The 14053-nt window shown below is 37.0% G+C and overlaps 1 protein-coding gene across 2 annotated transcripts in view; it reads right to left on the reverse strand.

The window, feature by feature from the left end:
* Positions 1 to 14053, reverse strand: part of piezo1 (piezo-type mechanosensitive ion channel component 1) — a 100127-nt gene that overhangs the window by 6936 nt on the left and 79138 nt on the right. For both annotated transcript variants that reach the window (XM_042728472.1, XM_042728470.1), the window contains exons 21-42: positions 13454 to 13654; positions 13081 to 13285; positions 12677 to 12781; positions 11382 to 11538; positions 10121 to 10364; positions 9924 to 10020; positions 8823 to 8988; positions 8175 to 8264; positions 8007 to 8083; positions 7225 to 7302; positions 6938 to 7038; positions 6732 to 6843; positions 6535 to 6609; positions 5576 to 5760; positions 5385 to 5500; positions 3635 to 3799; positions 3047 to 3305; positions 1932 to 2120; positions 1346 to 1661; positions 1081 to 1192; positions 565 to 712; positions 85 to 299 (exon numbers count right to left, since the gene is read on the reverse strand). In XM_042728472.1, coding sequence (XP_042584406.1) covers positions 85 to 299; positions 565 to 712; positions 1081 to 1192; positions 1346 to 1661; positions 1932 to 2120; positions 3047 to 3305; positions 3635 to 3799; positions 5385 to 5500; positions 5576 to 5760; positions 6535 to 6609; positions 6732 to 6843; positions 6938 to 7038; positions 7225 to 7302; positions 8007 to 8083; positions 8175 to 8264; positions 8823 to 8988; positions 9924 to 10020; positions 10121 to 10364; positions 11382 to 11538; positions 12677 to 12781; positions 13081 to 13285; positions 13454 to 13654 — 3413 coding nt within the window. The remainder of the gene's footprint in view (positions 1 to 84; positions 300 to 564; positions 713 to 1080; positions 1193 to 1345; positions 1662 to 1931; positions 2121 to 3046; positions 3306 to 3634; positions 3800 to 5384; positions 5501 to 5575; positions 5761 to 6534; positions 6610 to 6731; positions 6844 to 6937; positions 7039 to 7224; positions 7303 to 8006; positions 8084 to 8174; positions 8265 to 8822; positions 8989 to 9923; positions 10021 to 10120; positions 10365 to 11381; positions 11539 to 12676; positions 12782 to 13080; positions 13286 to 13453; positions 13655 to 14053) is intronic.

Below are 14053 nucleotides of genomic sequence, written 5' to 3' on the forward strand. Positions count from 1 at the left end.
GAGATCACAGAAGTCGAGGATCACTTGTGAACCTTCTCCAATACTCAAACTGCATCTAAACACAGGTGGAGAAGCCTCCCTTACCTCTCAGTGACAGCAGGAAGGATGAAGAACATCCACAGGTGGATACCGAAAACCAGTATAATCTGGAAGATGAGCTTTCCCAACATGCTCTTCCGCAAGTAAAGTGCACGGTCAATGATCATGGTGCTGAACTGAATGAGGAGCATGACTAGAAACGCCTCGGGGACCTGGTCCTCAGACAGAGAGGAGGCTATATCTGTTGCCGCCGAGTGTTTCTGAGACAACAAACATTTCACATTCAAATGGCTCTCAACTGGTTTCAAGTCAACAAGTCTATTTCATTTGATTTCCTAAATTATTGTTATAATTATATGTTTATCTTATTAGTATCTTATTATTTGCATTTAGAGTTCAAACTCAAACCAGCACTTGAGAATTTTTAATTTAGGATTGGTTCCAAATCATGCCAAATTATGCTATTCCAAATGCAAAATCCTTTAAGATTTATATGACTAAGAATGTAAGTTTTCTTATACTCACTCCAAAAGCCCAGAAACCAAACACAATGATGATAAATTCCACCACGTCAGTAAGAAACATAAGAGCGTAGACATCAGTAGCTGCCCGATATTCTGCATGAAGGATGTTCTGGAAGAATCCACAGGTTGGCTTATAGACATTGTTCACTCTGCACAGATGAAAAATATGCCTCAAGATAAAATGAACGGCAGTCAAAACCAAAATATCACATTAATTCACATCAGGAATTCCATGAGCAGGAACCTGTGAATCAGCAGACAGCTGGTGATATGACACTCTATACATTTGTGGTATGCTATATATCAATATCATGAGTTATTAACTTAAAAGACACATTTATATAAGGGACATATTGCAAAATTTTACATATTTTTCTTTGTTTGCACTGGACCTAGCACAATTATTTTCTTCAATTACTTTGTTGAAATAAAAATAATGGTGACTTTACAATAAGATTCTATTAACATGAGTTAACTACATTAGCTAACATGAGTTGACAATGCAAAATAATCTTACATGGATAAGAAAAGTCCTTTGAGGTTTCCTCCAATAGCATTCAAGATATTTTTACTGGTGTCCTTGCTGCGTTTCTTTGACTTCTTCTTTTTGGGTTCCTTCTGTCCGGTGTCTATGAGAGGATTGTTTATACACATATCAAAAGAACACTACACATAACAGGTACATGTTCAGGTAACTCAGTACAATCTTACAGACATTATTTAGGTAAATTAAATATCTAGTTATATACTGTAAATAATCTTTTTTTTTTTTTTCAACAGACCTTTTTCAGACTGTTTTTTCTTGCGGAAGCGAAGGAAACGACTCTTCTTCTTTCCATCGGCCTTCACTGTATCAAGGGTTTCTGTGGTATTTGTTTGTATGTTGGGCTCTGGGTCAGTCTGTATTTCAGCATCGGTTGGTGTTTCTGTCGATGGTGTCATTGACAGCACCTCCGTGTCGGGCTCTGGCTGTGCTCGGCTCTCCTCTTCATCCGAGAGTTGAAAGACTTTCTCGTCTCTTTCATTCTTGTTCTTCTCCATAGATGAAGGCTTGCTCTTCTCTTCCAGAGGGCCCACTTGGTCCCAGAGACCATAACGCTGAGAGAGACAAAGTGAAAAAAATTATATCACAAACTAGATACAATAATATATGAAAATGGTGTTTGTACGAACCGACACCATTATGGTTACATAATGAGACTGATTAAGAATTCCATGTAGAATGCTGTGATATGTCAACAACTTCCATACCAATGCATTTCTTTCCAATTGAAAGATTCTGAACAGAAACATTTAGAATAGAATGAACTTTTGAATAGAATGCTTTTAACAAGCATCGGAAACTGGCTTGTTTTTTGAGGTAAACACCTGGAGAAGGGACCGGTGAAAAAAGAGAACCAATAGCTGGAGCAAATCATAACGGATGTAGTTGTCAGTTTTCTCCAGTCCCAAGATGCGTGGAGGGAAGAACGGCTTGTCCTCGTTTAACTTCAGCTTATACTCCGTATTCCAGGGGAAGAAGCCAAACTGAAACAGGTATTTGACCACCACCATGACCTGTGGCAAACACAACATGCCAGAGACACACAATAAGTTATTACTGTTCCACCCGCAACTGTTTTGCAAAGTTTCAAAGCTTTGTTTTGTATATAAAAAAGCTTTTTTCTGCTGGAAAACAACAGGCCATACCAGCTTAACCCTATAAAGCCTACTGTACCATATTTGATACCTCTAAAGTATCAACATGATAAAAACTTTGCTTGTACACATTCTTCTACATGTCTTCTTTCATCTGATTGATAGTTTATACATTCTTTAGCAAGTAAAAAGCCTTTTTGTGTAATTCTAAAAACATTTAACCCCTTTAGGTTGTGATACACATCTTGTGGCAGTGAAATCATTTAGATTTTTACATAAGAATAACTTTTATATTGTTCAAAATAACCTTAAAATTACGTGACTATCCATACATTAAAAAAGCTTTGTTTTTATATTTTGTCTAAAGTTTCAAAAAACATTCCTTTTCTGGCTATTATTTCATATGGCAAGCTTTACAGGGTTAATGCAGTCAAGCTGTTTTTGAAACATAGCAATTGGTTTATTTATGGTCCTAAGTGGTCTACCAGAGTTAATCAACTTGACCAAAATAGTCCAACTAGGTTAACCTCGGTCCCACTAGCTGGTGGTCAGAATGGTCAACCACCTACACCAGTGTCAACCAGCTAGTTATTAAAACCTAACACCCCCGCCCACCCAAAGCATGATTTGACAATAGAATAGAAATAAAGGTTTCATGAAAAAAATGACTTTTCAAAGGTATATATACTGTATAAAATAAACTAAACCGCATTATCATGAACACAATATAATGATAATATAACAAGCATTATATTAGCATTTTATAATTATTTTAATGATCTGAAACATATCTGAATCAAATAACAAAGTCAATTGTAACAAAGGCATTGTCTGTTCTTCCCCACCTCTGTATAGATGATGGCCGTCATCCAGAACCTCTTGGAAGGTCGTGGCACAGACAGCATTGCCCAGAGAAAGACGAGAATTGGCAGCACCAGTGAGATGACAGAGGCTGTCACCAGGTTATTGAGCATGATAATGAAGTAACAGACCAGCTCAGAGTGAGCCGCCAGAACATTATAGAGTGCAAAGAGCAGCTTCAGCAGGCGGTTCTGAGATGAGTAGAATTCACGACTCTGTATCAACTCCTCAACACTGAATGTCCTACAATAGAGCATACAGAGAAAAGAACAGAACTGCACAAACTGCAAAACAAAACTATTCATTTTATTTTATATTATTAGCAAAGAGGTCTTATTCACATGAAAAGTGAAAATATATAATATAAAAACTGTAAATTGTTTATGCATCACACTGCTTTTCAATGCTGAATTTATACATTTATTCTAAATAAATAACTGTCAATGCAAAAAATTATGGCAATTAGATTAAAACGCATTTCTAATGCACTTTAAAAACATCAGAGCATACCAAAGTGCTGTACTCTTTAATAATGGCAGAAGATCATACAGTCATGTCATAGAAAGCAGCACCTTTCTGAAAGCAGTTCACTTGCAGTTCTGGAGCGTCGAGGGCGGTGGGTGTGTTGGCTGTAAAAAGGTTCTGTATCAAGCTCTAATGTGAGTTCAGAGGATAGAGTTGTGCTGCTGAAGTCACGGGACTTCGGAAAACCACCCAGTGTTTCCAACTCAACCACACTGCAAAACAAATAGGACATCGATCGTAACTGACACAAACAAAATACATAGAAAAAGACACTCTGTTGGTCTCCTGCTGGATATCCCACACTGGAATATCATTGGTCTAAAATCCTTTCCCACAAAGCTGTAAATTAAACATCAAGTACTGTATTGTACATTCTTATTAGCCATGATTGTTGTGTGGCAAATAAATGTTACTTCCATTATGGACATGTGATGTCATGTTTGGTTAAAACACAGCATTAATCATAAACACTGCAAAAAAATATCTAATCAAACATACAAAACATACTATTTTTAATATGGCACAACTTTTGAAAAAGACTGAGACCACCTTGAAAATCTGGGATTCATAACCTAATTTAAAATTAGAAATAACTAGGAAGTTTTATGATTTTGCACAATTTAAAATTTAAGTTATGACTGGCACTAACATCATTCTAATATACTGATTTGGTGCTTAAAGGGTTAGTTCACCCAAATATTAAAATTATGTCATTAATGACTCACTTTCGTTCGTTATCTGGCTCAACACGGTGTTCATCTTCAGTTCTCTCTTCACAGCAGTTCAGTCAGTGTACTGTTTGAGTAAATTAATTACTCCGGGATATTGGTTTATTTTGACTCAGAGGGAGTGTCAGCCACATTAAAAAAGTTAACAGCTTAAGTCATTTGTGGATTAATGCTTATTGGAGACGCGAACCGTTTCGAACGATTCAGTTCGATTTGGTGAACTGGTTCAAGAAGATCCGGTTACATCGAGTGATTCGTTCGCGAACCGGATGTGCTGTGAACGCGCTCCTAACAGACCCGGGAGAGAAGTCAATGCTGAATATAGTCGTAGTTTTTGCTATTTTTGGACCAAAATGTATTTTTCGATGCTTCAAAAAAATTCTAACGGACCCTCTGATGTCACATGGACTACTTTGAAGATGTTTTTTATTACCTTTCTGGACGTGGACAGTATACCGTACATACATTCTCAATGGAGGAACAGAAAGCTCTCGGACTAAATCTAAAATATCTTAAACTGTGTTCCGAAGATGAACGGAGGTCTTACGGGTTTGGAACGACATGAGGGTGAGTCATTAATGACATAATTTTAATATTTGGGTGAACTAACCCTTTAATTATGGATTATAATTGGTGCTCAGTTATTAATAATGGTTCGTTACTGTCTTTTTTTTTCAGGATTCCTAATGAATGGAAAGTTCAATGAATATCATTTATTTGAAATAGAAATCTTTTGTGACATTTTTTTACTAAACAATTCAATCTTAATTATATCAAAACATTTTAATTGTAGTGTTACATGGTTTCCACATTGATAATAATAAGAAATGTTTCTTGAGCACCAAATAAGCATTTTAGAATGAGTTCTGAAGGATCATATGACACTAAAGACTGGAGTAAAGATATTCAAATAGAAAACAGTTTTTAAAAACTGTAATAACATTTCACAGTTAGTGATATTGACCATGTAAAGTCCTTGAACTAAACAAAATTTGTTTGACATTTTTGACATTTCTTGGCTATGTAGACATCAGTGTAGGAAACTGGCTGCTGGGCAGGTCAGACTCACTCGACGTTACTGTTGAAGCGAACATTGTCTGTGTCTGTTTCATCGAGGCATGTCTCAACAGTGAGATTCTCACTGTCCTGTGATATCTGATCATCCATGGGCTCTCTGGAGGGTCTCTGTGAATGGATCAAAATTCATGAGAACAATGCCAGTGACACATCGGATAAGGTTTGTTTAAGCGAGATGCCCACCTGGCTGATGTTGTGGATGAAGAGGTAGCGCTCCTCAGAGAGGAGTGTGGAAGTGTCTACATACTGCTTGGTGAGCATATTAAGCCATATAGTGAATCCGTCCACCATGGCCAGGAATAGCACCCACAGGAACTTCAGTATGTCCAGAATCCTCTGAACTATATCACTGCCAGTGGCTTGAGATGCTGTAAAATCAGAATGATGCACTGGGATGTCATGTGAAATTCAAGGCACCCTCAAGCTCTTTTGCATTTTGCAGATGCTTACAGTTAGGCTGTGATAAATCTTTATATTTAAATGGGGATATACAGTAGTCAACATTTGAAAGTTGTCCTAAGAAAAGAACGCATTTTGGTTTTAGGACAACTTTGATGAAAGGCTTTGATCCACTTCAAACGTTGACTAGTGTAGTTATTTTCAAATGGCTGTGCCATTAAAGAAAGTGACGAAAGTGAAGTGACATACAGCCAAGTATGGTGACCCATACTCGGAATTCATGCTCTGCATTTAACCCATCCAAAGTGCACACACACAGCAGTGAACACACACACCGTGAACACACACCCAGAGCAGTGGGCAGCCATTTAGCGCCCGGGGAGTTGGGGGTTTGGTGCCTTGCTCAAGGGCACCTCAGTCATGGTATTGAGGGTGGAGAGAGCACTGTATATTCACTCCCTCCACCTACAATTCCTGCCGGCCCGAGACTCGAACTCACAGCCTTTGGATTGTGACTCTCTAACCATTAGGCCACGACTTTCCATAACCTACATGCATTATCATTTAGGTAGTGATACACTACATATTTTCATAATTTAACTAACTACAATTAACTTGCTTAGCAAAACTCCTCAAACTGTTGCTCTGCTATCAGATCTAAAAGAGGAAACTGACCACAGAAGACAACTACAGCAGCAACATTGAAACTGGATTATGACATTTATTCCTCACCCATGACTTACCCACATCATCTCCTTCTTCTTGCATCTCCTCCACTTCCTTCCCATCAAAAACTGCTCCACCCTCCTCAGTGTCATCTGATAATCACAGAGAGAAATAGACAACTCTACTGTAATACAATGAAGTGTGCAGCCGATTGCTTTGTTTCTTTGTGTATGTATTACTGTATGTTTAATATGCATATATTTCAGTGTTTAACCTGTAGCCTGAGAGGTTTGTTGCTTCTTTGCTTCCGCTCTCTGCTCTCTCTGCCTCTGCTGACGCTCTTTCAGAGCTTCTTTTGCGCTGGAGACCCAAGCCTGGTATGCCAGCTGTGGAAAACAGTTCAGACCCAAACTTTACACATTTATCCCTATAAACACGGTCTTACCAAACATAGAACAAACTCAATACAAAGCACGTCACCTGAAAGGCAGTCTGCTGACGAGGTTTCTGTTCCTCCTGAAAGGATTCATCTTCCTCTCCGCTGTCAGACTCAAACAAGTAGTATTCCCCAGAATGCAACACTAAAACAACAACATTAAATCATACTCAAACTCATTGTTGCAGTCTGAAAATAACACTGCAGTATCCAAAACTTTATTAAATCTAAACTTTAGACTCTCATCTTCATATGATATGAAATGATTTGCAGACTCTTGTCAGGGCTAAGCTTGATATTCAGTAAGTATAGCAGCTGATTGCGAGTATACCATTCGCATGGTCCATCCAAGGATATTGCCACTGTTTGGACTTTGATAATTGCCTCTCCTTCTTCTGTTCCTTGGAGTCTGTTTGGTGAAACACATGTAAGTAATATCATGACTGATGCACTCTTATTAGTAGCTCTGCACAGAATTTGCACTTGAAGAAACTCTTTCTGATTTCCATGGAATTTGAAAAGTCATTTACAACATACTAAACATCCCCTTCCTTGTGCATGTATGCTTATTAAAAAGAAAGTCATTATTTTCTCACAATCGCCTAAACATTCCCTTCCTTTCTCCTATTTGTTTATTAAAAGAATAAACCAAATAATTAAAAAGTTCATAAATTTCTCAATCTCATTCCCTTAATTTAAAATGTACTATTCACTTATATTTTCCCAGCTGCCATAGCCCGCAAACCTAATTCACGTATGCATATGATATCACATGACATTGGTTGAAAGCGAATATTGCGTGTAAATGAGATTTGAAAGCGATAGCAGAAGAAAAGAATGTCATATAGATTTGTATCAAAATGTGGGAGTAAATAGTAACAATGTTGATATGTGGGTCAACCAACATTTTAAACATTCTTGCTAATTTGATAATGCTTTCGGATACCTACAGGATTATAATACTCTGTTTAATGCACTTTACCACATTAAAATCCATTTTATAGAATTCCACAGTTTTTTTCCACACAAATTGGAACTGCAATAATTAAGTGCAGTTATTTCAAACCTTAGCTAATCAAAGTTATATTTGTTTAAATGGTAATGCATTTGTACCTGATTGCAGCTCCTCTATATCTGAAGTTTTGCGTCCTTCTTTATACTTCTGCTGTTTGTCACATATGCGTTTCATCCTGAGGAAAAATAACGATATAGAGTGACTAGAGCTCAGGAAGGACATTGATTGAATGATTGATTATGGTAAAAAGGACAGTGTTGACTCACGATTCCTTTAGCTGCTGAATTGACTTCTTCTCTGCCTGCTGATGGAAATGCATGCTCTTTATAATGCTGGCTCGGAACAGCTCGAAACCCCTTAATGCAAACACACACATGAAAAATCAGGCCAGAAAATTAAAATCATATGTTAGAAATACCCTAACCTCATACACTAAATCACTGTTTTTGTTGTATTCCACTCAACTTTGAAAGTTGAAATTTTGAACTTCATATTTTGAAAAGCGCAACACAATTAGACTTTAGGATGAAAACTGATATAGATATTCACTCTGGCCTAGATGTATTTATGATTTATAAAAAAAAAAAAAAAAAAAAAAAATCCTTGGCAGCCTCCTGGAAGATGTATGCAGTTAGTGATAAACATTTAAGTTAAAAAATAATTGCATAATAATAATGATAATTAATTATTTGCACAGATAGTAAAATTAACTTTTCTTTTAATAATCATTTACTTAAAATAAAAATGCTAGCATAGCCTTTATGTTACTTATTATGTCATATTTAGAGAACTGAATAAGAAAAGTCTAGAGTCGTAAGTCAAATTTATCAATTTCTCACACCTGACTGAATGGTAAGCATGAAATATCTGCCCCAACTGCCCTTTCTGACGTGCCCAGCAGGGGGCGCACTCACCGAGAGGCCTGTCGCGCTGATGCTTGAAGATCAGCAGATACGTGCAAAAAGTAAAAACTGAGGAAGACTCTCCTCTGTAGCAGGAGGAAGAAGAAACAGATACTGTCCCAGATAATGCCAGCCTCTTCCACAGGCAGAGAGCATTCTTTATTAGACACTGAATTAGCTGAGAAAGAAACACAAACACATAAATAAGATTACATCTGACTGTGCTGTGGTCTGTGATGTGCCATATTTTAAGATAATTAAAATGTTGTGCACATACCCTAAAAAAATATTTTAAATGGTGGGGGGAAAAAAAATGGTACTCAACTCATTCATGTGCATTTTAAAGTTAAATTTCACAAGTATTGGCCTGCTGGTTCTATTCATTTAAGAACCAAGTTCATATCATCACTATAAAAACTTGTCATCGACTATATTTGAGTATATTTTTATATTTACAATGAGCATTTAGCATGACATTTAATTTGCATACAATTGCTGATTGGAGCCTTAATCAGATTTAAAAGTATTAAAATGTTTTCGAAAAGTAAAAATGGAGCAATGGAGCAAAGGATCAAAGTTCATGAACTAGTGCTTTAGGAAACTGCTTAATACAAAAAAATAATAATAATAATAATAAAGTGTTACTAAAAACATTTAATAATGTGGTTAAAAAAAAACTTACTAATATAAATCTTAATATCTCGCACTCTTTACTCTAGTAAATTTAACTTGGGTTAAGAATATTACCTGGCTTTTTGATTCGGATTGGTCAATTACCACACTAAGCAGGCAAATATTTTTATTGTAACATCCACTTTATACTTGATATTTCAGTTTTGGCCATGGGAGCAAAACAGCACTTACATGTCTTTCTAAATTTTCCACTCTGTGCTCTTTATATAAACAATTTAGAATAGCTAATTGCCACAATGTTGTGATGAGTACTTATTTAGATTAGGATATATTTACTCTAGACAAAAACAGTAAATCTTGTGGTTTTTAAGTACAATATTATGACAGCGTGCTTGAAAACAATGATACGAAGGAAGTGCACCGTGGGAAAACTTTGGGAACCACCACTCTAGGGCAATGCAGCAGCAGTGCAAAACTTACGGTCATAATAGCCTTTGACTGTGCACACCAGACTGAAGAGCTGAATTACCCAGCAGAAGTTCTTCTGCATCTTCAACACGAACACACAGGCCAGGATCTAACACAAGAACAGGGCTGTTGTAAGAAAGTTGTTCTCTTTGTAGCTGTTTGCAAGTTATATGGCTTAGTGAGTCAGCATAGTAGGACTGTTCACTCACAGACAGGATGTTCTTGGAAATGATCACAGCCACATTGTACATGATCAGACAGTCCCACAGGACCAGACGTGTACGTGATGGCTTGATCAACAGACGTGTGCCGAAGAGCAGGAAGAAGAAACAGGCCATAAGATACCCCAAACCAAACACACTGATCCGAGTGGCACCGGTCACAAACACCACCGACAACACAAACCAGTACATGTACCGGAACACCAGGACCTTTGCCATGTCCAGATAGGACTTCAATACATAGAGAGAGACACACACAGATATTATTTTTCAATACATGACATATAGTTCCTAAAAATGATAAAATACACTAGTTTAGTTTCTGCAGAGTAATTGTTACATTTAATTTAATTTCAGAGCAGTTTCTTATCATATTGCTCTCATTATTGTTTAAAAAAGCCATAAACCATGTTAAAGAAATATGACAATGAAAATTGTCTAAATGTACTCACCCAGAGGCCATCCAAGATGTAGATGAATTGTTTCTTCATTGAAAAAGATTTGGAGAAATTTAGCATTACTTCATTAGCTCACCAATGGACCCTCTGCAGTGAATGGGTGCCGTCAGAATGAGAGTTCAAACAGCTGATAAAAACATCACAATTCGACTATAAATAAAACCATTGAGATGTTTTTAACTTCAAACCATTGCTTCTGGCTAAAATACAAGTCCTCTATCTATAACATTACTTTTCTCAGTGAAAAAAAAAGAAAGTCTTGACTGAATCAGGAGAGAAATATGCACAGATCAAGCACCGTCTAAGAATGACGACAACAGTTCTAAACAAAAGCAGTGTGTCATTGGATTTTGTTGTGAGAGAAACAGGAGAAGTGTTATTATGGATTTTAACAAGAAGCAATAGTTTAAAGTTAAAACACCTTGATGGATTTCTTTCTTAAAACACACAGATTTCACACTTCACAAGATGTTAATTGAGGGAATGGAGTGGTGTGGATTACTTGTAGATTATTGGGATGCTTTTATCAGCTTTTTGGACGCTCTTTCTGACGGCACCCATTCACTGCAGAGGATCCAATAGTGAGTAAGTGCTATACTGTATTGCTATATTTCTCCAATCTGTCCCAATGATGAAACAAACTCATCTACATCTAAGATGCACTGAGGGTGAGTACATTTTCCAAATTTAAATTTTTTCACATTTTTGGGTGAAGTATTCTTTTAAAGCTCCTTTTGCATTAGATCCGTACCAAGTAAAGCTGTTTAACTAAAGTACACACAATGTGTTACCTGCAATTGATGAAGTTTGGGGCTGGGTTGAAGGGCATATCCTCCATGGGGTCAGGTTTGTCTTTGTTCTCACCTCCCATGACCATCCATTCTTCCTTTTTCTCATTTTCAAACACAGCCCACTGCTGGGAGGCACATATCAGCAGAAGGAAGTCCGCTGCAACAGAAAATTTTGCAAACATTTTATGTATTTAAGAGGGGCCTCAAAATTCACTATATCCACCTTATTTTTCAACACAGAATCCATAAGCCGTTAGAAGTAAATAACTAGACGAATAGCAGTGCAGTGACAAACAGTCATTTGCACTACAAACCAGTGTGTTCATGATTCTGACAATACACTGAAACAATGTGATAAAGATTACCATTCTGCAACATTAAAGGGGTCATATGATGTTGCTAAAAATAACATTATTTTGTAAAAATAACATTATTATTTTTGCGGTTTAAGGTTCAAAAAACACATTATTTTCTACATACCGTATATTATTGTTGCTTCTCGCTGCCCCGCCTTTCTGAAACGCGTCGATTTTTACAAAGCTCATAGTTCGGAAATGCGTGGTGTGCTCTGATTGGCCAGCTATCCAGTGCATTGTGATTAGCCGAATTCCTCAAGCATGTGACGGAAATGTTACGCCCCTTTACCACATTTGGAAACACACAGCATCTCCATGACATGGCGGTGGTGGTAACAATACTACAGTGCCTTCTTTCTTTGCGTATAAATTTGGGCGGCGTTATGCAAATCTTCCAACACAGTGGCGTAGATTTGTGGTGTTTGAATGAGTCGTTTTAGGAAGGCGTAGTTGAGTCTAAACTTTTAGAAAGCATATCTCTTTGGGTTTGAGACTTTAATCTTTGCGACTTTATGGCTCTAATCTATGCACAAACAGCTTTTAACACTCCAAAGAGAAAGGAAAACATCAAATCATGTCATATGACCCCTTTAAGCAACATGACATATAGTACAACTAAAATAGTTGTAAGAATGGCTGACACAGTCAAAAATGTGCTCACTCTTATGTTAAAAATAATAATATACTTAAGCCCACTTAAAACTGAATTTAAGTCACTGTTTTAGATAAGACTAACAGCCTTGATCGTTGACTGAAAACTCATTGTTCTTAGAAAATGTTTGTTTGCAGATGCCACTTGGTTTGATATTTTACAGTCTAATGTAACAACAGTCATATATTTTTTAACATGGCTTAAGTGTCCATATATGTTTTGAAGCCACTATAGGTAGGATAACTGGTGAGTTATTATACTGCTGTTCAGTTGAAGGTGTCACTTACATATGAGGTTCCTAGAGTTGGGGATAGTGTAGAAGTCAGGTAAGTAGATCCATTTAACCAGAGCTGAATGGATAGTTACAGAGGTTCTCCATCTCCAAGGGTAATCTATAGCCATGTCAGACAGGTCAGGTTACCAGAGTCAGGTCAACTTGTACTAATACTAAGCAGCATAGACACACAAGATGTTCTTGTAATTAATCTGTGGTAATTGGCAGCCGAGCTGACTTATTCTCGTTTTAGGTCAAATAAAGTCAAGTCAAATTTATTTGTATAGCGCTTTTCACAACACATTGTTTCAAAGCTTTACAGACGTATATCATGTTGATGTTTACAATATCGTAATGCCTTATTGTCACATTTGTTAAGTGACATCACTGTTGTTTTGAATAGAGTGGTAGACTCACCTATGCAGAGGGCAGGAGGGATGCCCACACACAGAACATACTGGTATATCATGAAGACAACCAGAAACAGGCAGTACTTTGACCAGATCTTGGCAATGGCTGCTCTGCGCCGCTGCACCATCATGGCCACCAACCAACAGCCATGGATAATAACCAGGAAGTTCATACGCTGGCCAATAACATTCACAGTCATGAGAAAGCAGATCTAGAGGTGAAAGTGATGCACAAGTTAACATTGGATTTAATATTTGTGCTTTGTTAGCAACTAATATTCAGAAATGGTTTGAGATATCAATTCTGAAACATGCATATACATATTTATATATACAATTGCATGCATTTATGATGTTTTTAGTTTATGTGGATGTCATACTTCAAGGCCAAACTTGTAGAAGCTGTAGTCGACCAGGTATTTGATGCAGTGAAGGAGACCCTTGTCCAGCGTGTCACGGGTGGTCTGGGGAAAGATGATTGGAATTGGGGGAGGTGAGCGCTGCTGTTGTCTGTAGTGATGAATCTGGTGCCGGTACACTGTTGCCTCAAACACCAGCAGCATCAGGACCAGCAGATGATCCTAATGGAACAGAACACAGACCTAGTGTGCAACTTACTAAAACTGTAACCGTAAATGATATAAAACAATGATGGTGTGTCATATTAACAAAGACACAAAAATACCTATACTTCTTGTGAGCTAGTATAATAGAACTCATCTCCAAGATCACAGGCTTTATTTAATATGAAACGCTACAAAGTACACAAAGTACTACTTACTCAAAATGTAGTGTACAACGTTGTTGTCATTTGACCTCATGACCTTGCATGTTAAGTTTAGCAAGTCCAGTTATCTTGAAATTGATCTTTTTTCCCCCAATTTTGTGAAGAAAAAAGTTTTTTTTTTTTTTTTTTTTTTTTTTTTTAAATCAAATAATCAAGTTAAGGTCAACGTTTGACCAATTAATTTCCTTGACTT

Source organism: Cyprinus carpio, chromosome B7, assembly GCF_018340385.1.
Source record: "Cyprinus carpio isolate SPL01 chromosome B7, ASM1834038v1, whole genome shotgun sequence".
NCBI lineage: Eukaryota > Metazoa > Chordata > Actinopteri > Cypriniformes > Cyprinidae > Cyprinus > Cyprinus carpio.